At 39.2% G+C, this 27,152-nt stretch overlaps 1 protein-coding gene across 2 annotated transcripts; it reads right to left on the bottom strand.

Annotated features, from left to right (window-relative positions):
* Positions 1-261: 261 nt before the first annotated feature.
* UBE2J1 (ubiquitin conjugating enzyme E2 J1) lies at positions 262-26,467 on the bottom strand. Of its 2 annotated transcripts, XM_061460304.1 has the most exons (8): positions 26,302-26,460; positions 17,430-17,503; positions 15,073-15,204; positions 14,361-14,445; positions 12,785-12,890; positions 10,233-10,362; positions 6,165-6,293; positions 262-747 (listed from the first exon to the last, which is right to left on the bottom strand). In XM_061460304.1, the coding sequence occupies exons 1-8, from the start codon at positions 26,330-26,332 to the stop codon at positions 478-480; spliced, it is 957 nt and encodes a 318-aa protein (XP_061316288.1). In that variant the 5' UTR covers positions 26,333-26,460; the 3' UTR covers positions 262-477. The 2 variants fall into 2 exon arrangements, with proteins under 2 accessions (XP_061316288.1, XP_061316289.1); XM_061460305.1 differs by lacking the exon at positions 6,165-6,293 and having other exon boundaries at positions 26,302-26,467.
* Between the last annotated feature and the right edge of the window lie 685 nt (positions 26,468-27,152).

The raw sequence follows: 27,152 nt of genomic DNA, 5'->3' as shown, positions 1-27,152 counted from the left end.
TGTGTTCCCCCTCTAGAAATGTGTCATGGTAAATAAAAGTGGTTACCAAACTGTCTCCCATCTAAATTAAGAGTTCACTGGACACAAACACGTAGTTGTGTTTCATTTCATAATTACTTCTCCAATGTCAAATCTTAAAACTTAGACATGATTAATTGCATTTACGTTCCATTAAAAAAGTGAATCAACCACTTCTTTTAAGTTGCCTTTTTCTAGCTGATAAATTACTCAGATTGACTCCCTTCCTCTCCCACATCCAAGTATCTAGTGGGCACTCAATTAACACTTGTTGTAGTTAGAAGTACAACTTTGCTTTTCTTACAAGTAACGTATCTGCACGTACATTAACATTTGTAACGATTTAAGCATAAATACAAAAAGTAATCTTTGTAAACAGTTCTCATATCATACCAAATACCCAATACAGAATGTTCAATGACGCATTCAGGTCACTGCTGTTAGGACAAACCAAATTAATTATAACTCAAATATATACTCATTAGCCAAACATATTCTACGAAATATGAGAGCTGCCAATGCAAGAGTCAGAAGGACAATCAGAACAGTTGATCCAGTGTGGTTCATGTTGACTCTTGGTTGCTGTACCCGATTAAAGTCAGTTGAAGACGGAGGCCGTCTCTGACTCTGCTGCTGGGCACGGCGCTGCCGAGGACTCATAGACGTATTAGTGGACACTGAAGGAGTACACTCTTGACTGGCTGCTGCACTGCTGTTCTGGGTTTCAGACTAAAAAGGAAACACGGAGAGTTGTGAGGCAAGACACTATGTAAGATCAGCAAGGATCAAAATCATTAGGACTAAAACGCACTCTTCAGATAATTGTTAATACTTGCAAGCCTGATAATACATGTCACTAATAATTACAAGATTGTTACAGACATCATTTTGTACAAACACTGTCTTGAAAAGTCTATTTCAAGCTGCAAATTAGCAGTTTTAAGGACTTTATTCTTTTTAAGGAAGAAAGTCTGTCAAACAGTACTTGAATTCTAGATTGTTTCCAAATCACGAGATTTCAAATATCTCTGTCTACAATTTGCTTAGCTCTCTGCAGTTCAATATATCTTTAATAGTCCTCCAGACAGTTTAGTCTCTGAGGATTTATACCATCACCTAATACTGAAAAGGAAACAACTTGAAAGAAGTCCAGAGAACTATAACTAAGCAATGCTGCACTGCTTACTGTGGACAGCTGGGTCCAAAACTCTGTTCTCATCACCACCAACACCGCTGGAAAAAACAAAACAAAAAATCCTGAACACAAAACACCTACGTGATTCCAGCATGAACTACTGAGCACGGTACTTGTGCATGCACATACCTATTGCCCTCTACTGGTCAAACATTGCTCTGCCATTATAAGCAGTGAACAAAATAAATATTAGCAACTGATGTTCAGCTCAGAAGAGTATTATTTAAATAAAGTAATTTTCCAGTTTGCAAGGTTGAAACTATGGGCTCCAATATTCCACTGTCCTAATCCTCCCTGCAATACTGAAAGGCTCATACTTCTGACATTTTAGTATTAAAAATAGTGACATAGCATATTTGTTGGAAAAAAACATTTTGCCAAAGTTTCAGTTTTAAAGCGTTTAAAAAACAGTACCTCTGACACAAAGTTATTAATCTGAAGTCATCCTTTGACTTCTCAGAATAGTCTGCAGGTATTCCCTGCATCTATTCTCCAGAGTTAGCTTTCTCCCCCCTCCCCTCTTCTAAAAGATTATCATTACAGCAGGTAAAACTAGAATTCCAGACATTCCATATTTACTTCCAAGCAAAAGCCTTTTAACAGACACAGTATCTACAACCCTAAGTTCTGCACTGGCCAGCTACTATATCCACAAAAGATATCCTTTGCACATGGCCAGGCAGGGAATGTCCTCAACTGTGTACCAGACTTGTTGATCCACAAGACATGGTGCTGTTGTGACTCTTCGGCCACATATTCTGCATGTAGGAGAAGAAATCCAAATTTTCACCTAGTCAGTATTTGACTAGCCCAGGGAAGAGATGTTCCTTTCCTACCTCCTCATCATTAGTATTATCCAGTGTTTATCATCAACATAGAAGCACTGATGTAATTACACATTTGACAACTTGCCTGTTTACACGGGTTTCTTGCCTAAGCAAACAAGCAGCTTGGGTAGCTTCAAAGAAAAATGTTATTTTATCATCAGAGACAGCCAAGAACAACGTCACGAGCAGCTTGCCATGATTTCCATTACACTGCAGGAGAAAGTCACCCTGCTTCGTAGACAACCCACTGGGAAGCTTCTCATGCCAAGGGAAATAAAGACTCAGAGAAATTGAGCATTTGACAAATGAAGTTCCTAGATTCATCTACACTCCCATCTTTCAGAAGAGGAGAGGGAGAAAAGTTCATTCAGGAAGCAAAACCAGCAAAATTCAGCAGGCAAAGTGTTGTTAAACCAGCTTTAGAAAAAGGAATAAAAAAAAAAAAAAAGGAGTCTAGAAATATTTCTGACCCTTTACACTTACTAACAAAAGTAACTAGCTCTGGCTACCACACACCTGGGTTTCTTTTCAAAATTTTAAATCTAAAAATAGATCAGAAAGGTCCTGTTCTGAATGAGACACAGTGCCACACACTGACATTAATGGAACTGTGATTCAAGAGAAACCTCACTGACGATTGCAAGGCTTGAAATTATTTTTTGGAGGCAACTATATATATATATGCATCAGGACTGCAGAAGACTGCCTGCCTCACGCAAAACTGAGCTAACCCACTGCCTTGGGATTCCCAGCATAATCAATGACAAAGTATTAGCAGACATGCAGAAGCAAGATAGATAAGGAAGGAGTGATTATTACCCGGTATAAATTTGGGACCAGACACTAATGTATCTTAAATATTCAGAATTGCAGAACTGTTGAGGTTGGAAGGGACCACCACAGGTCATCAAGTCCAACCTCCCTGCCCAAGCAAGGTCACCTAAAGCACATTACTTGTGTCCAGATAACTCTTGACTATCTCTGAGGAAGGAGAGTCCACAACCTCTCTGGGCAACCTATTCCAATACTCAGTCACCCTCACAGTAAAGAAGTTCTTCCTCATGTTCAGGTGCAACTTTGTATTTTAGTTTATGTGCTAATGCTGTGTTCTTGTCCTAACACCTGGCACCACTGACAAGAGTCTGGCCCAATCCTCATAATATAAAGATTTTTTGTTTGAAGACTTAATTGCTAAGAATCCCAAAATGTTAAGAATCTGCCAAAAATGACAGATGAGTTGTATTACATGGTAAAGAAAAAAAAAAAGAAAAAAAATGAAATCAATCTTCTTGTCTTCACTTGGGCAAGTTTTTAAATTCTCCTTAAGCAAAAATGTTGAGATTTGAGATTTTTAGACTAACAAAATCTCACATGACAACTTCCATCCAATTTTAAGTCATTTTCTGCCAAACTATACTGGAAATGTTGGTGATGAAGGCTTAACAGACTAAAAATGTTTTATAAGAGCTACGCAGTAGCCACCTTTAGCATGTGATCTTTACAGTCACTGAATATGCACTTAATGTATCGCAGTATTTCTGAAGCTTCTGAAACTGTTAGGACAGGTGGAAAACTTTGCTTCAGGGAAATTGCAGTTTGATGAGTAAGGCTAGTTCAATAAAATGAACACACATTAGATTTAACAAAAAGTTCTATAACAAAGCACAAGCAAGGAATTGATGTTCAGCCTACTGAAGAATGGTAGCATTCACTGCATCATTTATGTGTGCAGGCTGTTATTTTAAAAATTTTTATCAGAATGCTGGAAGAATTAAATAATCACCTTAGAGTGGATGTTTTAAAAATATAACAACTCTAGGAGCTCAGAACTATATAAATCCTCTGGGTTACTGAAGCCTCTCTCAGTTAAACTCATGATCTAAGAGATATCAAAAAAAGACAGAAGGACCAGTGAAATACTTATTTGCCCATGCAACTTCCAAATGAAGAACAGCTGAAGTTTGGCACAGCATGGCTTAACAGCTAACAAGAAAAACGTCTGGTTTTTAATGAATCAAAGTTGGGCCAAGTACTCCCGATTGTCATTTAAAACTGTTGCTGCAGTATTAGGGAACTTAAGACACGGCTTAATAGTGATAAAAGGAAGTAACTTTTTCACAACATATCATTCAGAACACATGATTAAAAATAAGGGCTTCTATAAATCCTGTGTATCATAACAGCCTCATTTTTTTACAGAAAGGTCCCTCATCAGTTCAAGATTAGTTGACTTCAGTTACACTGTTTATTTCATCACTCCTCATTATTACATTTCAGCCAGCCAGTACATTAGTGCAGGACACTGCTACAGTATATTGCTTAATAACAAGTGTTTTGAGGCTTAATGTATTTCCAGGTTATCAGAAAAAAAGTCTAACCACAGTCTTTAACTTGTAACTTTATAATTCTTACTAACTATCAGCTTTATTCATCAACTATAAACACTAAGGTGGAACATCATTCCACAGCAATACATTAAATGTAGGTTGTGAGAGGGTGGTGGGTCTACCTCTGCCCTTTTTGCTGTCAAAGGGAATAAATTTCAAGTTCACAAGAGCAAATTTTCTGCAGTAGCTTTTAATTAAAACACACATTTGTAGAATAAGTGGTAAACACTTTATCCAAGAAACGTAACAAATAGTTTTGATGTTCCCCTCATTCAACACTTAAAACTTTGTAAGGCAGAATTAGGTCTCTACACAAGAACTAATCCAACAAACTGATTTTACACATGCAAGAAGCCAAGCTGAGTACAAAGAATCCAAGGTTTGCATAGATACTCTTCTTTCATGCCTCTGGCCCCCTACTTTGAGAAGAGTTCTATTTACTTTCACAAGAACACAGCTGAAATTCTTTAAAGCAGTCTTTCCTGTTACACAATTCTTTATTCCACAGTGTGGCTTTAACTTTTCACTTCCTAATGGCTCCAGAAAATACCTAACACTCAAAATGTGGCAGCTCAGAAACACAGGTATTGCTTCAAACTCAAATTAACAATTATGAGCATAACAGTCTGACCCCTTAAAGCATGAATCCACTTTTCATCATTTACAGTTCACCACATTTAAATATCTTTACATAAATTTACATGTTTAAATATCTCATTTCGCTTGGGACTGTTCTGCTGAAAATGAAGTTAATCTTTAATTATTAAAACTGCATAAATGATTAAAAGACATTTCTTAGAAATTGAATTTAAAAAAAAAATTAAAAAAATCAGCCTCTTTCCTCAAGCAGATGCCAGCAATGCCTTGGTATTTTGGTTAGTTCTACTATATTAGCCAGGATTTGTAATAAGAATAAAATAAAATGGTTTATTAAATCCCAAACAATCTGGAAAAAATCCTTATTGTAGGAAAAAAGTACGCTATTAGCATGTTTATATTTCCACATAGCTAGAAAATATGCTGCCAACATGCAACAGATGGTCTGACGTTATTTGACGTGGTTTAGGTTTTTCAACCGATCTGCAGCCCCATCCTCTCTAAAAGAGCCAGCTTAGCTGGGATTTGCCTGCAATTTAGCAGTGAATTTAGACTGCAGTTGCCACAGTCATAACAGCAGCTGCCTTGGCCCACTACCAGACCTCGGTCACTTCCAAAACCTTATGTAAGCCGTACACCTAGCAGTATTAAATCATAAATGTTATACTTCAAACAGTAAGAATATTTTAGATTCACTTAAGAAGTTATAAAAACCAGGAAGATATTCTTAATTAATATTTAAGTGCTACAAATTATCACTGAAACATTTTTTTTGCCTCTGGCTAAGAATTCTAGTCCAAAATCTTGTATTATGCAGATGGTAAATTGTAGTACTTCAGACACCATATCATTTTAATGGACTGTTAACCCATACATTAAAGGAACTAGTGGGAACAAGACTGCTAAAAGAGTATTATTTGTTGTTTTAATTTAAGAGAAGGAAGTAAAGAGATCACTATTTCTAAAAGTGATTCAGCAAGCTATTTGCTACAGTTTACACATATAAAAGTACACAAATTCTAAAAGAAACAAGTACAAAGTACATACTCTTAATGAAGCCTCCAATCAGCTTAATAGTACCGACTGCATGTTCAAACTATGGCTGAACTTGCAATGATAAAGCTCAAAAACAGACCATACCGTTGCATTTGTTGGGTCCTGGAGTGCTCTAGCTGCACCACCCTGCTGGGGCTCATCAGCGGCAGAGTAGTTCAATCCTGATGTGTTTGAGGGTCCAGCATCAGACTTCCTGGATGAATTGACTTCTGCCTACAAGGAGTACATATGTAGGCTTCAGAAACAAGACCATAATTGCTCCAAAAAGGTCTGGCTCATTTTGGAATGTGTATTTTAACATACACAGAATATAAGACTTACTGAAATGTAATAATCAAGTATGCCAATTGCATTTCAATTACACATCAACAGGCTTAAGAAATTATCTTTAGAAATAAACTTATGCTTGTGCATCTGTAGTCTTAAGTAAAAATTTTGTTTTCATGTAACAGGCATAACACTGAAAAAATGCACAGATGTATAGAGTAAAAAAGAAAACTCTTCAGAAATCTTTGGACAAAGCCTTGGGTGAGATGGTTTAGCATGAGGTGTCCCTGCCCATGGCAGGGGGGTTGGAACTAGATGATCTTAAGGTCCTTTCCAACCCTAACTATTCTATGATTCTAAGATCCAGGACATAATGCCAGAAGTAACACCATTTTTTAAACCTTCTGTTTCTCATGTCCTTAAATGAATGCTGACTACTACTGTTAAAAGTAAAAGCATATATAGCCTGTTTCCCAGCAGGGCTAACTAGTCCCTGGTAAGTGCTAACTTAATGTGGCTATAGTGGTTCCAGTACTGCAGTTGCCTCACAGCCAGAGTGGGCATACATGCAGGGCACTACACTATGTCAGGCACGTATGCCTTAATTTCCAGTATTTAAATTTCAGCAAAAGCAGAGCAAAACAAACAAAAAACCAACACAAACCTAAGTCTTGTAATAGTGCTTTTGTACACATTTTTAAAATGTCTAATGAGCATCAACTCCCAGAATTTACATTTCATGCTTTTGGAAATTGAGACAGTCAGCAGTGACATGTAGAGGATCCTGAAGAAACCTCTTGTTACGACAATATATATGCCTGCAATAATCTCTTGGGAATAGACAAGGACATAGAATCATAGTCCTCCACCGATACTCTTTTAAATTTATACATAAAAAAAATCATGACCAGATCAATTTTTATCAGCAAAGAAGTCACTTTCCAAGTCATATATCTGGATCTCAATTTGTTATAAAGCTGACAATTCCAAATCTAACGCTTGTCTTCAAATGCAGATATAAGTAGTGGTAGTAGTAGTAAGAAATACAAACCAAGTATTAGAAACCAACCAGTTATGGTGATAACAAGAGGATAAGAGCACAAAATAATAATATTCTTTCCTGATTCTATTTTTTGCGAAATTAATACACGCCAAGAAGAAGGGAATTTATCTCAGGAGAAGCCAAAAAATACATCACTGAAACAACCTGGAGATTAAGTTTTAAAACCACAATCTGACGACGCTGCTATTCTTTTGCACTTGAATATTCTAACATTGGATAAGACAAGTTATGACTCAAACATGGACCAGCAATGAAACAACACAGGATTATGAATAATTTAAGCTGGAATGGATCTCTAGATGTCACCTGGTTCAGTTCCCTCCTCAAAACAGAGTCATGTTCAGCCATCTCCAAAGCTGGAGATTCCACATCTTCTGATAGGCATCTGAAAAGCCACAGGCTGAATTTTCCTTTCCCATATCCAGTTGGATGTTCCCTCCCCGGAACCTGTGACCACTGCTTTTCATACTTCTGCTTTTTCTAAGAGTTCAAGCTTTATAAAACATATACACTAAAAAAATGTTCATCTGATTTACTTTCATTTATGAAAGTACTAAGTCTAGTGTGCCAGACTGAATTTGGACTAAAATTCAAGAAAATAGAACATTTGGAAGTTCCTAAAACTGAAATATCTTTTTTTGTCACCCAGTATCTATTTTCTTCAGCCTTTACCTGTGCTTCCAGAAAACTGAGACAACTGAGACAACACCATCATCAAGGGTAAAAAAAAGAAAAAAAAAATATATTTAAATGTAATAATGATGGTACGTGGAGAATTAGTTTCATGGCAAGATACGCCTTGTGATGGCAACATGTAGGTAAACCATGTTGGTTTACAGTAATGCATATGCTATTAGTCATCTACCTTCCTTTTTTGCTTTTAAGTGGAGTGGAGCTCTCAAAGTGCAGAAAACAATTTACATGTCAATGTAAAGCTGATTTTAAAGAAGTAATTTCCTATTCAAACAGTGAGGAACAAAGGTGAAGGCTCACAGAAGCAGGAAAACTATAATGAGGAAGTGTGCTTTGTTAATTTTTCCTCCTGAATTTCATATTCCTTCCTCAATAATACACATGGGTATTTTCTTAAAAGTTACCATTTTGCTTAAACATGAAATGATTTCTCACAATCCCAGGATCATCCAGAAAAAGTTAGGAAATCTCTTTTTCACTAGCAGCAATTGCTAGTATGTTTGCTAGTAGAAAGGTGCTCTCAAATTACACACTCAGTCAGGTATCTGATGTTAAATCTTACCCCATAAATTGACATGGAATATATCAAATGATTCCTACCTTTTGAACTCCCTGCTAGTAATTCATATGATTAGTTTACTACAAACACATGAATGGAATGCCTTAGCCTAACACCAAACAAACAAACAATAATAAAGTCAAGCAAAGCAGAGAAGCAGGAAGCTTAAAAGAACTCAATCCCTAAAAATTAATTTGAGAAAGGGAGGGAAGGCGCAACCAGAAGACAGAACTGTTTCACCTTGTAAAAACCCCACAATGGATTGCAGAAGACTGTAGAAACCCAAGCCTTTTGTTCTTTTCTCCTTTGCTTAGTGCTTGTAATTAGGATGTAGAATTAAATATGTGGATACATGGAACACACCAATATTCTTTAGAGATTAATGTCTTTAAGTATGTAATTTTAAAACTGAAAAAGGTATGAAATGTAACAGTTCTTCCTAAAAAAAAAAGAAATATATACTCTGATATTTCTAGAATTTCTGTGATGAATATTAACAGTTCTTAAATAAAAATGCAGTTTTTAACCCTTGTGAAAAAAGCCAGGAGCAGGCAGTCCATTGCTTTTCCAAGTAGCTTAACTTCAAAACTGTTTCCTCATCTTTTCAAAGATTTTTGAGACTTTTTTTTCATAAGCATTATTATACACAGACCCAACCACATCAACATGGCTAGATGTGAGATTGCACAGAAATATGCAGGTCCTGCTCAGTAGGAGGCAATCTTTATTCTCATGGCACAGACACAAAAAAAAAAGCAGTCTTTAGGACATTGTAAGGAGAACATTGGTGATAAAAGGGGACATATTAGCACCCCTGACCTTAGTATCTATCCATCACCAATGCCACATTGTGATACTATATTCCACTGTAGTTTCCTGCCCTCATGCACAGCAGTCTTCCTTAGTGGCTGATTTAAGAGTTTAGTGGAAAACCCAGTGAAAAACAACCCTGTGCATGCAAGACATGCAATCTTCTAAGGCACGTATATGACTGAACAAACCTTACTTTCAGTGAAACACAAGCTACAGAACACATTTTTGGGTAACAGCAACTTCCATACCAGAGTTCAACTTTCAGTATCTTCAGCTGCAGAGTAGTTCAAAAGAATTTGCAATCATTTTTCAGTAGGAATATGTTTTATTCCTTCCATAAGCCAAAAGAAGAAAAAAAAAAAAATCACAAAGGAAAAAAAAAAATTAGGTTAGCTTTGCCCAAAGTTTCCTAATACTTTCATGATAACACTAGTTCTGGAGAATTTAATCAAGTTGTCAGTGACTGAAAACAAGGAAGTAAAAGTGACATAGTTAAGCAGTTCTTACCACAGTGCTCGCCACTGAAATTAAAACTAATCAATCAGTGCTTGAGATGCACAATTTATTAATTGGTACATTGCAAAAGACCCACTTCTATTTTTCCCTTTCAGACTGTCCTAAAAAAAACAGATTTCCACAGAGTGACTGATGAAGGTTTATGAAATGATGAATGTTTCTGAATTTATAAAGCTTTCCCTCTTTTTTTTTTTTTTTAATTCTACACAACAAAGATGAAAGTTTAAAATGGTGACTTCACCTTGAAGCTAATTTGTCTGGCAAGTTCTTTAGCCTCCTTGTCCGCCTGGCTTGACACTCTTCCAGATGTTAGTGGTAAAAGGGCTGTCTTCATAGATGTGCCACACATTTCACAACAGAAGTCTTGTGACCTGGCCACAAATGACATAACTCAGAATAGAGTGTTCTCATAAATGTTCTTAGGTGCTTGTCTGAACAAACTATTTGCAAAACAACCCACAGAAAGACAAGTGGTGTCAAGAGTAACAGCTTAAAAGCACTTCCCTCAAACCCAAATCACATTATCTTGGAAAAACACGTTGAGAACTGTATCTATACATATCCTCACATGTCATTTAGAAAAATACTTCCAATTTACTTACATATTGTCATTATCTGTACTTTATTAATAATTTGTTACCATTTTAAAACTTTATATCTACAGCAAATTAAAAATGTTAATTATCAAGATCTAACTATTATCAGAAATATTAAATTTGACCCAGGAGCTTGCACTTCAAATCCAGGAATTTCAGCTTCTGCAAGAGCATTACCTGTCCTCTCTAGCATACATAATTTGTCTATAGGGCACACCACAGGCAGCTCTCCAAGCCAGTAAGAAACCACACTGCCTTGATAATACAGTATAAAAAACAACCCCTTAAACTCTGCACCTAAGCAGGGTTTATTAGCTTTGACTCAGTGCAACACTAACTCGGAAGCTGCAGATTCTGATTCACCCAGAGTAGAGGCAGAATAAACTCACACATATGCCTGCAAAATAAGGTACTGGTTGCAACTTGGAATACAGTAACTTCACTTATAAGACTGGGATATGGTCTTTTAAATACCTTCTCCTCCCCAGGTGGGAAAAGGAGAAAGATGAAATACCCCAGAGGTCTAAGATTTAATTTAAGGATAACCACAGAATAGTTGAGGTAAGGAGTGACCTCTGGAGATCATTCAGTCCAGTTTCCTTGCTCGAAGTGGGGTCAAGCAAAACACATTGCTCAGGTCTGTTTCCAGTTGTATTTTTAATACGCCCAAGGACAGAGACTCCACCACCTCTCTGGGCAACCTGTGCTTTGACCATCTGGGCTAGTGCTTAGACCATTTCCACAGTAAAAAGAATGTGTTTTCTTGCACTGATTGAATTTTGCAGTTTCGGTTTGTGACCACTGCCTCATGTCCTGCCACTGGATGCCACTCAGAAGAGCCAGGCTCTGCCTTCTTTATGTGTTCCTTTCAGGTGTTTGTACAGATGGATGAGATCCCCTGAGCCTCCACTTCCCCAGGCTGAACACTTCCAGCCCTCCTAGCCTTTCCTTGTATGAGACATGTTCCAGCTCCTCCATCACCTTCATGTACCTGCACTGGATTAGCTCCAGTAAATCCATATATTCCTTGTACCCTGACCTGGACACAGCCCCAGCCTGAATCCAGCACTCAAGATGTCTTACCAGAGCTGAATACAGAGAAAAGATCACATCCCTCTACCTGCTTGCAATGCTCATCCTAATGCAGCCCAGGACACCATTAACAGCAAGGGCACATTGCTGTCTCATGATCAGCTTGGTAACCACCAGGACCCCCCAGATCCTCCCAAGCTCCTTTCCTGCTTGTTGGTTGGTGTTACTCCTCCCTAAGGGCAGAACTTTGCTCTTCTCTTCGTTGAGGCTGAGATTCCTCCAGCCCGTTGAAATTCCTCTGGATGGCAGCACAACCTTCTGGTGTATCAACCACTCCTCCCAGATTTGTATCATCGGCAAACTTGCTGAGGGTGCACTCTACCCAATCATCCAGGTCACGAATGACATTGAATAGCACTGGCCCAGTACTGACCCCTAGAGTACACCAGCAGTGTCTAGCCTGCAGCTGGATTTTGCGCTGCTTACCACAATCCTTTGAGCTAGGCAGTTCAGCCAGTCCTTAATCCACTTTACTGTTCCCACTGACCTAGGCTGTACTTCATGAGTTTCTTCTCTAAGAGCATGATAAGGAAGGTAACTTGGTGTACAAGGGCTTTTGGTGTTAATAATTTCATCACGTTCACAAATCTAATTTTAAGTTAATTTCCTAAAAATCATTTAGAAGCAGCTGCTCCAGATTTTTTTTATTGTTGTAGTATTATTATTGCCTTAAGGGACACGATGCATCATTGTCTCGGTTATTTTCTCCCCTACCTACACTTAGTAACAACATGCTCATTTTCCCCACATGCTGCAATTACCACTGTATCGCAATGTTAATTACATCTCTATACCTGAATTTCAGATGAAGCTCTAACTTTGACTACACAATGCTGAAAGGAACACAGCCCTCTGAAAGTATTTTGTTTGACAATAAGTTCAGAGTTTGCACAATGCTCAGAAAGAAAAATCCCAAACTTATATATATATACATATATATATATATACACATATAAAATATACAAACACACAAGGCAGAAAACTTTTTTTTATATTTGGAATAAATGAAAGAGAACAGACTGAAGTGACTTTACTTTCTACTCAATGCTTAACCCTAAAAGAAAGTACATATGTATGTACCTACATTAACGAGCTCAGTACTTACTTCTTTGCAAGAGCTCTTCTTTCTTCTGGAGTATAATCCAGAGATCCTATTGCTCCTTCACCTTTGGTTGGCATAAATCCAATAATGGCTAGTAAAGCTGTTCTTACTAAAATGGGAAAACAGAGATACAAACAGGATTGGAGAAACAACTATTATGTCATCTCACATTACACTCAATACAGAAAAGTTGCAGTTCTGCCTGCAAAACTTCATTTTGTCCAAGGGCATAATCTGGATTTCATACAAGCACCACTAGGGTTTTTTGGTACATAGCAAGGCTTTGTTCATTTTTCAGACTTCTCATTATAAATGAAATGCCTTATTCTTCCATCAACCAACACAGAAAAGAAAAATTGTCAGAAAAATCTTGCATCAATATAAAGATTAGAAATCCAGACTTTAAAAATGGGTTCTGAAGAAAAAATGGTAAAACAGAATTAACATATAAATTGTGGGTGAGGAGGGAAGAAAGAAGATGGGGATTGATTAGGGTTTTTTTTGTTTTGTTTTGTGTGTGGGTGTGTGTTCACACACGTGCATTTTCTTCTATTAGACATGAATTCTGCAACTTAGTGCTCACAAGCTCAGTGGCTCTCTCCTATGCAATGTACCACAGAATTTGTTCCTTTTATGTCATCATGCCAGGGAAGGAGCTTACTTAAATACTAATAACACCTCATCCAAACTGAGCTGCCATCCAAAACACCTCTGACAACATCTGTCCTTCAATTTTGTTTTATATAGTTATGATATTTAAGAATTCAAGACATCTTGCAAGCAGATTTAGTATCACATGAATATAAGTACCACAAAATAGAGATAGGATGTTTACACCCCTTATTTAGAAGACAGTATTTTCTACTCTTTAAAAAGACCATAAGAGACTTTACAAAAGTTGAAGAGCGGTCTGATAGAAAATTTCTAAGACTTTATCAACATATTTTAAACATGCAACTGATATCCAAAGAAGTAACTTATGTACTGTACTTGGCAAAACTAAAATTATAAACACAAAAATACTGCCTTGGATGAACTGTACCCATTCTCCATTCCTGTAATAATGAAACATAAAAAAAAAAAAAAAGCCAAATGTAGAAACATTCAGTTACTTTGAACTCAGACCACGTGTCTGTCTTCCTGAATGTCCAGAATTAGAGCATCAAAATTAAAAGCTGACCACAATCCCCTCTATTCAGCTGGTTTTAGTAATTATTCAAAAAGGGGGTCATTAGGATGTAAAGTATTTTCATAAGAACAATTGAAAAAACCCACAACAAAACAAAACCAAAGAATATTTTAAGTAGTCTGAGAATTCTTAATGCTTGGGCATCCAAATAAATAAAAGCTTACCACTTCCCCTCAGTTTCTTAGCCCCTTCACCCCATAATTATTTAATACCATTCCCAAATCCTCCTATGTCACTCCTTTATGACTTTACATTTCCTGAATACTCCCAGACTTTCACTCTCTCAAAATTCTTGAGCTTTTCCACTATAAATATTCTTTGTGAGATTTTTTCAGTTTAAAAATCTAGTTGTTTGTTGGGCTTAACATTCTCCAAATAAATATTACTTACTACTCCATGATGGTTGCCACGTTTCAGGATGATGCCCTGAAATGCTTAAACAAATTTTCTTCCCCACTTCAAACCTGCCATTGGCCTTCAAAGGAAGAAGGAGGATACAATAAAACATGCTGGAAGTTAGCTCTTGGGTTTTGGTACATACTGTAAAAATCCTGATCAAACAAATCTATATGCAAACAACACTTGAAAATGACATTACTGTCAACCTCACAAAACTGTCATTCAGCCTTCTGAACAAAGTCTGCCATCTGCCTCTATTTATGCATGAAGAAACCCTGATACCTCACGTCCCAGTGTAACATGGTGGCTTGCCTGTTGCTCTTGTAACCCACATACAACATGCAGACAGCTTGATAAGCTACAGCTCTATGAAACCAGGCACAACTGCAGGCCTTTGTCCCAAACTACACATGACCAACGTCTCCAACAGAGACCAAGCAGGCCCATAGAGAGCACAGAAGATTAGACAATCAATCAGCAATGTCATTACTCCTGAAGAAAACTTATATTTATTAGGTTCAAAGTTACATGCAATTACAGAATACCAAAGTCACTTTGAAAGACTTCTGGTCTTAAGTTGGCAGCATTAACTGTACTATACCACCTTTCTTACAAAAACTACCTTGAATTCCAAGAATCTCCCTCTCAGACACCTACAGTTAAACTGATGATGTAAAAAGAAGAAACTAGTAAACATGCTTACCGTCAGCAAAATAATGCTGGGTGGTTTCATGGGATATTCAGGTGGTAGTACAATTCGCCCGTGATAAATCCCTCCATCAAAATCTGAATCTGGAGGGCCTCTAACAGTAAAGTGCCATTCAAAAAGATTATCCTAAAACACCCCCAACAAAGGGAAGACCAAAAAACAGAAAGAGAGTGTTATCAAAGAAGTAGACAACTAAACACCATTTTCTTGAATAAGGACATGTTAAAGAAATAGTGCACACATAAGTTTTAAGAAATCAAAATCAAATGAAGAGTAAGACAACCAACACAGTACTAAGTTTCTGGTTAAGAGGATAAAATAATGTCGATTTCTGGTAATTTTCTTACATGACGGCTTTGTTGAAACCCCCAAATTCATTATTCAAGCTCTTCATTCTAGTTGTGTTAATTATGACAAGAGTTTTATTAACCAACAGATGGAAAACACAGTCAACTAAGGGAAAACTAGGTCTTTGACCCAGTGAGTAATAATTTCTGGTCAACTGATGGAGACCTACTCAAGGAAGAACATTAACAAGTCTCTCCAAAGCCCCTTCCATGGCCAACTCAGCACTGGGACTTGACTAACGCCCCAGAGAATTCCCATCCTCTTTTGCTTGTCCATAAACAATTTTGAAACAGCTATTGTGCCTTACTGCACAACAGGTACACTTTGAAATTCTGAATATCATTTTCATGAGACATGTAACTAACTTCTCTTCGAGCACTATTTCTCTGGAGTTCTGTGTTTTGCTTTGTGTATCAGATCTCATGCTGCCCACACTGAATACTTAACAAGCAGAACAACTCCTACTGTTAGGACAGGAGTGCAAATGAGGCTTGTTGTCAGTAAATGAGAGCTCTCAACTAGCTGAACACTGCTATCACATGGGTGTGACTGCCAAGCTAGTTACAACTTTTTCAGGGATAGGAGTCATCAACATTTCCAGCATTTCCTTTCATCTGCTGCTGCTCTCTTCCCAGCAACTCACTGTTCTAACTCAGAAATAAGACCTTCATGTAAGTTACAAGCAATAGCATGAATCAAACCTCACATTTCTCCACAGGAAGGGGAAACACAAGGTGCAGTCAAAAACTAGTCAATAATAAAGTACATTCTGTAGTACCTATTTTCCATATGCATACTAAGTGTGCTATGCATTTCTATGAAGTTAAATCAAACCTTGAGCTGAATACCACAGAACAGGGCTTTTTTTATTATTCCAGGGAAATTAGAAGGGGCTTCTGCTTAGCATTTAGCTACCAGAACTTCACTGTCCTCTCAGCCCAAAAAATTAACTGGGTGTTCAGAAGACTTCAAGAAACTACTGTTTAAGTGGAATATAAGCAGTCTCTCTTATAATGCATCCAGAGATGCTTTTTCACAGGTGTTTTCATATGCAAAATCCTCATAGATCACCTAGGCCCAAGTGTTTTGTTAAGCAACTCATCAACTGAGCCAGATGTCAGGTTTGGGTATATGTCCTGGGTTCAGCAGTAGCAGTTATTTTTCTCCTTCTTGGTAGCTGGTGCAGTGCAGCGTTTTGACTTTCAGCTCGGGAACAGAGCTGATAACAAGGATGTTTTGGTTTGGCCAAGGACTTTGTGAGCCTCATGCTCTGCCAGGGAGGAGGGGAAGCCAGGAGGAAGCAGAGACAGGACACCTGACCCAAGCTAGCCAAAGAGGTATTCCATACCACAGCACGTCATGCCCAGGATGTAACTGAGAGTTACCTGGAAGGGCTAGGACTGCGGGGTTGGAAGAGGTATCGATCGGTGCTGGGAGGGGAGGTGCGAGTTATTGGTCGGCTGGTGGCGAGGTGTTGTATTCTCTTCCCTTTTTATTTCCTTTATCATTATTATTACTGGTGGTAGCAGTAGTGATTTGTGTTATACCTTAGTTACTAAACTGTTCTTATCTCAGCCCGTGGGAGTTGCATTCTTTTCGATTCTCCTCTCCGTCCCTCTGGGAGTAGGGGGAGGGCAAGAAGGGGGGGGAAGTGAGTGAACAAGCTGTCTGGCTGGGTTTAAAAAATGACAGTATAAAAAGCTTAACTTAAACATAATGCATTTATGCAGTCTCAGGAAGGAGGAAGTGGAACAAACATATTATAACTGTGCAATAAAATTACTCAGATGCAGTGTAAAATGGATAGTATGTACTTTCACCAACAACCTGGAACTACAATACCATTAAAGTGGAATTCTGCTTCTGATTTTCATCATAGGTAAAAGATAGCTGAACCATGGTTAAAAGGTCTGCTAGTACTTAAATATGTACATTTTAAATACATATGCACACAGAGAACTTAGCCTAATTACAAGCTCTTGCAAACACATAGAGAAACAAACCTCCAAAGGCTGTGCATGATAATGATCTGTAGGATCCTTCAGCTCTGCAGCCTCCTTCATCAAACGCTTGACAGCTGAAAAAGCAAAAGTTTAAGGCATGAAAATAAAGACAAATTTACATGTTTTGCATACAAAAATACATAAGCAGTTCTTGAAGAGCCCCTTTCAGCTAACTAATCTTTTCTAGCACATACCAGCTTCTGCACTGGAGTTACGATCCAAGACACAATACAAACTACTCACATTGAATAAATCTTAAGTGAATTACACAAGCACAAAGTTATGAAAAATATGTTGCATGGTCACAGATTTTCTCAACAATGAACACTGGACCTAAAGTAGTTTTTCATTTACTGACACTCAGAGAAAGGGTTTGTACCCAGCCTAGCAGCATAAAACTGCACACAGGATCTTTGGCAGTGCACATCGGATTTGTCTCGAAAGAAACAGCCTTTTGACCGCATAGCTCCAAGGCTGTACCCTGGGTGTAAGTGCCAGTGGCTGGCAGGCAGAAACAGAATCAAGGGTTTGCATTGAGAAGTAACAGCAGCCAGGTGGGGACAACCAGCAAGTGGGGTCCTGTCAAGTAGAATTTTAAGTGGAAGAAGTTTAAAGTATGTATTTTTGACACATATTTTTGTATTTAATTGACAGTGATATTGTATGTATTTTTTCACAGCATTAGCTTATTATCAAGAAGCCAGACTATAAACATCTTAAGCCAGCATAAAATGCTGAAAGAATATGAAACATTATTCCACTCTCAGAGCAAGAAATACAGCAAAATACATAATGTAGCTTTAGTGGAATAGAAATAACTTGCTTGTAAGAAGTTTTTAGTATTAAGCAACCTAGAGTATCTTAAGAAGCACAAGTCTATGAAGAAAGTCTGAGAGGTAGGGCTGTTCAGCCTAAATAGAAGACTCCAGAGAGACTTTACTAGGTCTTCCAATACTTAAGAGGGACTTGTAAGACAGACTTTTTACCACAGCCTGTAGTGACAGGACATGGTGAAATGGTTTTAAACAGAAAGAGGGTAGGTTTAGACTGGACATTAGGAAGAAATTTGTCACTATGAGGGTGGTGAGGCACTGGCACAGGTTGCCCAGAGAAGCTGTGGCTGCTCCCCCCGGCAGTGTTCAAGGCCAGGCTGGTCGGGGCTTTGAGCAACCTAGTGTGAGGTGTCCCTGTTCATGACAGAAGGGCTGGAACTGGATGAACTTTAAGGTCCCTTCCAACCCAAACCATTCTATGATTCTGTTTCCATGCCCCAGAATGTCAACTGACAGGACACAAAGAACAGTCTGAACCAGTAAGTTCATTCTAAGAATGTGTGATCCAGTGAAGAGGTCATTAAACTGTTCCTTCTTTAAGCATAGCTGCAGCATTCATTACCACAGCTCCTTCTTTGGCTAGTGAAAGCTGCAACAGATTAAAAAAAAAAAGCCAAACCCACCATAATTCACAAAGTCTGCCTGCAACAAGTACATAACATTCGTTTCTAAACTTCATTAAAATGAACTTTGATGCAAAATATGGTATTTCAACCCACTTAAAATCACACTGAGTCATCTGAGCAAACATTTAGCAATGGCAATTCTGAAAAATAAGACTGGTTTGGGTCTATTCAAAATGAAGAATTACGAATTGTCAATAGTCAGAAAGTATCACTAATTCAGACAAAACAAATTTCAAATCAAGACATTCTATTTTTCAAAGCCAGGTTTTTGAGACAAAATAATCAAGGTACTTTTTTATGTGGCATGACAGTCAGCATGATAAATAACCATGCTTTCACAGATACACTCATAGGCAACAATTTATCATAATGATCACTGAAATTACATGCTGAGGAAATTAAGCTTCTGGGCTGACTCTTGAGAGTAAAGTTTCTGTCCTGGGAGGAGGTGAAGGATCTCTCCACTGCTCTGGGGAACAAAAGGAAGAACGGGTGCTATGGGTCAGAGGCTCTGCCTGACAATCTGGCTCTTATATTACACAAAACTGACCAAATTCTTCTGAAAAGCAAAATGCTATGTTAAAATTCTGAGAATCAGTTTTAAAGCCACCAGCTTCCCTAAGGATTAAGCGGTGGTGGCATAACAATTAATGAGCAAAATTTGTGTAATATATGCATGTGTGATTTTTAGATTTATTTCTTTCAAAAATAGTTCCCTGGTAAACTCCTAGTTCTTATTCAAGTTTACTTTAAGCTATCCTGAAATTTCTGTTCAACACAACTGCTTCTCTTGGATAACATGGTTAGAGGTGAGGTGGGTGACACTAATCAAACCCAAGTTAGGAGGTATCAGTTCAGCAAGGCTCAGCCCCTAGTACTTCACACGAAGGGACAGCATTTTGTGCACATGAAGATGACTGCAGTGAAACAAATTCATATTTAAGTGATATGGGTTGTGCATGACAGCATTTTCCTCAAATGGATACCAACCATTCCACTCTACCAATTTGCAGTTCTTCTGTTTGAGAAAGGACATAATAAACAAAGGAGCCCAAACCAGCTGGCATAAAGCTGGAGATCTCTTAACCTTTCAAGCTGGCTTATCTGATCTCAGAAAAAAGAATATAACAAGCTGACAACTTTTACTGCTTCAGCAAATGCTTTTTACTTTTTTATTTTTTTAATGGCTGCCATTTTTTTTTTCTTCATTTTAAGTAAGATTTAGAGGTCTACTCAGGATAAATACAGAAAAAAGAGTAATTTTGTCCAAAGTTACTGACCAAAAACAGCATAGGTAAGGGTACAATTTACTTATTAAATCCAGGTTTTCCAATGAATTAGTGGAACTCGTGCAAAGTTTCTCTGGGATAAAGGGGTTTATAACTACTCTGCCCACTTAAGCTATTAGTAAAGTACAAGTCAAATTCATTATGTGCTTGTCTATTAATAATGCTATTAAGTACAACTTTGAAAAATATTACACAATATTAGAAAAATAAAAAGTTTGAAACCACAGAATCAATTTGAATTGAGCATCAAGGCCCTTCAATTAGATGACACATGCGTCATGGATGACACTTTGGGAAAGTCTTTTTTAAATCCAGCTGGCCTTGAGATTTCCCCCTCTGCTCAATACCCGACCACTGAGTCAAGAGTCTCTGACCCATGGTGGGTGTAACCCACTGAGCTCACAGTGTCACCTGCTGAACCACCACCACAACCAGCCCTTGCAGCAGCCTAAAGCACCTGGGAACTCATTCGATCAAAGTGCCTGTATTTGCATTCAAAATAAAATCCCTAATTTCACATAACAGTGAATCACAGGCAGTCAGCAGTTCAACTTCACAAAGACTGGACCATGCAATTTAAGTCAGGATTCACTTCCGTGTAAAGTACATATGATTTCTTGTAATACAACACTGATGAGCTTTGACATTTTAAGTCAAAAAAAAAAAAAATCCCTTTAAGTGATGTGGTCACTAAAGCATGCAAGAAAACATTTAAAGCAGAGTCATAGCAGAGGCTTCAGCCAGAAGTACCCTGAAATATATATAAATTAGAATCCTTTAGCAGAATAGAGTATCAAATGGTACCTACTCTAGAAACAAAACCACATTACCAAACTTTCAAGTGAGGTCCACATTACTAATGCTCTTTTCCTCTACCTCTGCATTCTTCATGTTTATTCATTTTGCCCTGACTTTCTTAACCTTAGTTCACATCTGTCTTTAGATAGATTTTCGAGTTCCTGTATATATTTTTGTATGCCATTTCACAAAAATACAGAATCATGGAATAGTTACAGTGGAAAGGACCTTAAGATTATCCAGTTCCAACACCCTGTACTTTCATAAAATTTTGCACAGCAGTTTACAGTCACTTAATCTTTAATCATGACCACATTTAAAATTTCATTATGCAATGATACCTGATCCTTCAGAACAACAAGTCCTAGTCACATCCATCCAAAACAAAATCCTTGAAGAGAGATGAAACTGCCAGTTGGGCAAGCCCTTAAACCACTGATGAGGAGAACATACTTCATATTCTGTTTCTTTAAAGCTCTTTTACAAAGCATTCCTTACTGCTCAGTTTATGATGGGACAGTGCTCTGACAGTTCAGCAACAGGGGTATGTAGAAACAGGCATCCTTTTAACAGGCCATGCAAAGATTTCCAGATTTTTCAGTCTTTTGGAACAAGGAAGCCAGCAGTGGAAGAAACCCATAACACTATTGATCCTTCCCATACCACTAGTGACCACCTTATCAAACCTACATCCTCCAGCACTAGAGGAATGGGCAAAATAGTTAAAACTTCAGTTCTGGGTGATCAGCATCACCATTTTAAAGTCATCTCTACCAAAATCTACCATAGTTTCGTTATTCCAAATACCACAATCTGTAGAACACCATGTCTCCATACTAGATAATTACTTTTCTAACTAAATGCAAGTGGAAACAATTAAGTTCCTCATTATTCGCTGCTTCCGTGATGTTTTCCACTAGTCAAGTTCCCATTTTACGCTGATCACATGTAACAAGACAAAACACTTGCTCCTACAAAACTGAAGTGTATGATGACAGAACTGCACAACCGCCTGGGCCAACCATGGGTTCCAAAATTGCTTTTATTTTAAAATTTGGTTTGATAGTTACTTTGACATGGCCAAGGGCCTTTCCCAAGACCCCCAAGCCTCCTGAATAGCTGCTTTACATCTTATCAGCCTCATGCTATCCTTCTGCAAGACCCACAAGCCTCCTGTACTTACATAAAGTATTCACAACTGTAAACAATGAAACAAATTTTTATTAGTCCACTCTCTTTCAGAACTGACAGGTGTTTAGTCCTCGCTTCCCTCAGAGCAGCAGGAAGTACAGTACTCTTCTGTAGTTATAATTCAAAACAACTGTTCAGTCAACACAAAGGGAGATAAAACAAATGTAAGGTGCTTGCTGAATGCACCAACATGTAACAATGTCTTCATCCTTAATCAATTTTTAACATCCACTCAACTTTTTATTTTTACAAAATCTATTTCATACCTGGAAAGTACTAAGCAGCACAGTACTTACTGGCTATTTCCTACAAACCATTTTTTAACAACAAAGAACCGATGCATGCTTGCTGACAAGGAACATTTCTTACTTGTATGGAGTGGAGAAGGAAGCGTAGCTTGTAGGAAAGGCAGTAAATGTCCTGAAGATGACAGCTAAGAGGATCACAATCTCAGCACATTATCAGTCAGAAACCAAAAGCCCTGGGCAGCAAATGGAGGGCATACACACCATGCCTCCCTCTACATGCTCTCCCCAGACCTCCAGTGCCCTCACTAGTCTAATTCTAGGTGAGGAGGTCAGCTGAAAACAAAATAAAAACAGTGTTGAAACTAAAATAAAACAGCACAGTTGTTCATAGTCTCTACATGAGTCACTTTAAGTGGCTGTTCAGTTTTTCAGTAACCGTAATGTCCTACCTGAAAGGGAGAGATTGTTACTACAAAACATTGACTACGAGATATGGTGGCTGATCTTGCAGCAGGCTAAGGGTCGCAACTCTTAGGAAAAAAAGTAAAGAGATTATTCCAAATATCTCTCTCATAAATTTCAGAAAATAGGGTTGTTCCTGAAGCATGAAGAGGATGAAGTCTGTGCTTCAGTCATCCAAACTTTAATATTGACGGAAGAGGTTTATCAGCCATATGGTAGCAGGCTGATATACACTGACTAATCCATTTTGAAATCCTAAGACAGAAAATAGCTTGCCCTTTTACAAGTGCCAAAAATACAAATAAAAATATGAAGCAACAGCTTAAAAGGCTTTGCCTTATTGAAGCAATACAAAGAAGCATGAAGCATAGAGTTTGAAAATTTCTTCCCTTCCAAAATTAATCGTCTTTTGGAGAAGAAATAAAGACATATTGACAGATGGTGTGAGGAGACAGCTTCAGGTGAACGCCACTATACCTTCTTGCTCTCACAGAGGGTAACTGATAGAGCCAAGCAGCAGCTTAGCACACCACCCTCACCAAGCCCAGACCTGCAGTGGTGAGGACGTGTACCTACCTACAGTAAACTGAGACCTGCTAAGGACGCCAGCTGTGTTGCTTCTCATCAACAGAGACACAGCGTGCAGGGGAACAAGTTGTTTCACATTGTGGAGAGTTTCCATCTTTCAGATACGTTTGTTTAAACTAACATTAGCTGAAGAAAATGGAACAAGGAAGATGATGAATATATTGACCAGGAGCTATTAGAGCAGAATAAAGCTGTGTAGCAACACTGTTCTTTATGTGGTCTATTTGAAAGCACACAGAAAGAAAGGCACTAGAGAGCTTAACTGATCCTCATCAATCTGGCACAGCACGCCTACTCACATAATAGGGATCCATGTAGCCATGTGTAACTACAGAAAAACTTCAGCTCCTGTCACTGCTCTACAACAGAGTCTGGCTTGAAAGGAAGATCAATAAAACCACAGGTTTCTTTTAACAAGATTTTCCAATTTAAGATGTGTTTTCCTCTATGGTAAAGACTAGTATAATCATTAAAATACCTTATACTAAAACTGAAAGTAGTATTTGCTCTTTCTGCTGAGCAAGCAAAAAGTCACCATCTGCAAACAGAGTTTGCTCAAGTCCAAAAGCAGGTCTGAACAGAAGAAGCTTCTTGTGCAGGTACGAAACAATTACTTTTTTCACTCTGTCTCAAGATAGCACATTCCAAATCCCTAAAGCTGACCAGGATCTAAAGGTTAGCAGCTTGATTCTTCCTCTAGTCAAGTCAGAGCAACAAGAACAGGCACAAGGGACAGCTACCAGTTCTAAAGCCTTTAGAGAGCTCAGTCACCAAAATAATCCCTTCCATCTGCAGACGACACAACCATGTGAAATAGGAAACATGGTATGGGTTTGGCTTTATGCATTTCAGTGCATTTACATCAGTAAAGACCACCTTAATATCAGAACGATCTACATGTCCATCTCATGCCTTCAGTTGAGTAGCAAGTGTAAGATAGATACCATCATTAAATTGCACATTTGTAAAACAGACACAAAAATATTAAGTAATTGCATATGCTTATCTACCCGGGTAGCAAGAAAAGTGCTGCACTAAAAGCAATGGCTATACATAATTACAGCCAACTCATTTCAGTGGACAACAACTGCTGAAGAAACTATTTACTTTAAATCTTTTTTGATATTTATTCAACACCTCCCTGCCCATCTTTCTTTTCTGAAAAATGTCATGCATATTGAGAACTGAAATGAGTGCTTTAAATCACATTATAAATTATTTAAATCACTTTTAAAGTCTCCATAGATTTTCAGCATCTATATGGAAAGAAATAATCCAATATATTAATATGCTATAGAGCATGTTTAATTTGGGGAAGCGATACTGACCCACTGCATGAATCATTCATCTCCGCCAAATATGGTTCACTTTGCTGTAGAACAGCAGAGGTGCTGACAACCACTTCCAGTAAAGGTAATTTTCTCTTTAAAACAAGGGGGAGACTAGGAATAACAGAAGGGCAGAACATTTCTAAATTAAACCACAACTATTTACCCTCTCCAATCGGAAAGCATGTCATACAGCACACCACCACTACTTCCAATAACATGGCAAACCACACTTAGCATGCACCCGTGGCCTCCTGAATTCACACATGCAACACGCCAAGCATATCTCCCTAAAACAAACAAAAAATGCCAACAAAACAAAAACAAAGCTTCCTTTCTAATACATTAAACTATAACAAGTACATCATTTGCTTTGTGATCCTTCTTATCTTTCAGTTATGCAACATGGGTGTGAGGGCAAAGGACATAATTTAGCAATAGATACATCATCCACGAGGCATATTTTGTAAATAAGCCTGTCATTTACATTTGTAAGGTACAAGTCATCTTAACACTCAGCTTCTCCCCACTGCCCATACTAGTAATAGCACAGCATGATTAAAGAATAAAGCCACTACTCAAAATAGTAATATGAAGGAGTTAATACCTACTTCCCAAAACTCGACTGGGGGAAAGCAGGGGCAGGTCAGGAGCCACCATGCAAACCCAACTGGCCCTTACAAGTTATGGAAGAGGGTTTTCCTTCAGCAGTGACAGCATGCAGCTCGCAAGAGGTGAAGCCCTGCACAGCTGGTGAGGGGCCATGGCTCCAACACAGCTGTATGGGACAAACCCAACCCATACTCAGTTTCTCTTCCCAGGAAGCAAACCCTTCCCTTCCAGCACTGTTTCTCAAGACGTCTGCCACATTCTGACGCACTCCTCTCACTTCAAGGATTCAACAGAAAGTCTAGGAGTTATAAGGTATGAATTCTAACAATCCCATATACACACATACATGTAAATACAGTGTGTACAGTAACACTGACGTAAAGCAAATTTACGCAGCACACACTAAGCTATCGTTGGCAATCTGTCCCCTCACAAGCACCTACTCAGAAATGAAACAATACCCAAGAGAACAGAGTACAAGTTCAAAGGTTCTGCTTCCACGAACCAGCAGGAAAGAGTGACAACACGTACACATACACACAGAGCAGGGAGCCTGAGCGTTCTAAACCGAATTACAGCTCAGAGGGACTTTCCAATGCCATCACACCGCGAAGCAGAAGCGACCCAGCCGCCTGCCGCCTAAGCGCCTCCACCTCCCCGCGGCCATCGCCGGAGCCCAGGGCCTCATCCTTCCTCCGCACCGCCGCCCCGGCCCGGGTTGAAGCACCTGTCCCCCCGCGCCCCGGGAGGCGACCGCCGGCCCCAGGTGAGCAGCAGCGGCCCCGGGGCGGGCACACCGCCCGCCGCGAATGGCGGAGGCCTCGACAGCCTGCAGCCGCGCAGCCCCGCCCGGCTGCGGCCTCCCTAGCACCCGCTGGGGCCTGCCGCGTCTCCTACCCGGACTCTTGAGGTTGTACCGGGCCTCCATGGCAGCGGGCACCGCCGCTCGCTCCTTCCTCAGCGTCTCCAGCAGCGGAGACGAGGGTAGGGGATGGAGGAGGAGAAAGACCGGACCCAGCCCGCCTCGCCTCGCCTCGGGAAACTCCCCTGACGTGGCAGCGCCGCCGCCGGCCCCGCCGTGACCGCGGAGGGTGGCACCTGCCGCGCCGGCACCGCCCCTGGGCCTCGTTGTCCCGCCCCGCAGCCGGGGCTGGGAGCCGGCAGTGCAGCCGGGCGGGGGCGGTGCGCCCGCGGGGGAAAGGCAGGTCGCGGCGGTGGGCGGTGAAGGTTCCTGTGGTTGTGTCGCAGAGGTTAAGATGCGTAGGGCGCTCGTCCTTCTCTGTCGTAGCGTGGGAGAAGCAGCCAGTTTCCACCAGCAGTGGGCAACACTCGGTCCCCACAGCAGAACAGCGGCTCCGCGGGCAAGCTTTTCCGTGCCACAGTGGCGGGGGAGTATTTGTAGGTACAACTTTGGTTTCCTTGCCCCCTTGTTACAGCCACACTACACTTGGGATAGCGCTTTTAAGAATTCGTACCTAAGGAAATATGCAAATTATAGTGGTCATAATCTCCACAGTCTCTGATTCCTTTTGATTCAGTACAAGCTGTAAATAAGAATCAGTGAGCTTTTATGTTGTCTTCAACAACATAAACTTGAAACTCCTGTCTTTACCTCACTAATTCTTGTCTCTAGATTCTTAATTTCATCTAAGTTACTTTTACATTGTTCCTGTTCATCTTGAAGAAACATTTTTTTTCATGCTTTGCTATCTTAGTTCTCTTTTCTTTCTTTGACTGAACAGCAGTGG

The sequence above is a fragment of the Pezoporus flaviventris genome, unplaced genomic scaffold (genome assembly GCF_033815535.1).
Source record: "Pezoporus flaviventris isolate CSIRO_AGI_PZ_B2104156 unplaced genomic scaffold, CSIRO_AGI_Pfla_v1 ptg000031l, whole genome shotgun sequence".
NCBI classification, from domain to species: domain Eukaryota; kingdom Metazoa; phylum Chordata; class Aves; order Psittaciformes; family Psittacidae; genus Pezoporus; species Pezoporus flaviventris.
The sequence above is the reverse complement of the archived record's forward strand: the minus strand, read 5'-3'. Positions and strand labels throughout refer to the sequence as shown.

Excerpts from the sequence above, each read along its gene's own strand:
- UBE2J1 (XM_061460304.1), bottom strand. The coding sequence starts at position 26,332 with ATGGAGGCCCGGTACAACCTCAAGAGTCCGG. Across the intron at positions 15,205-17,429 it reads ATCATGCACAGCCTTTGGAG|GATAATCTTTTTGAATGGCA; the intron begins GTTTGTTTCTCT and ends GGGGTGTTTTAG. Across the intron at positions 748-6,164 it reads AGGACCCAACAAATGCAACG|TCTGAAACCCAGAACAGCAG; the intron begins GTATGGTCTGTT and ends TTTCCTTTTTAG.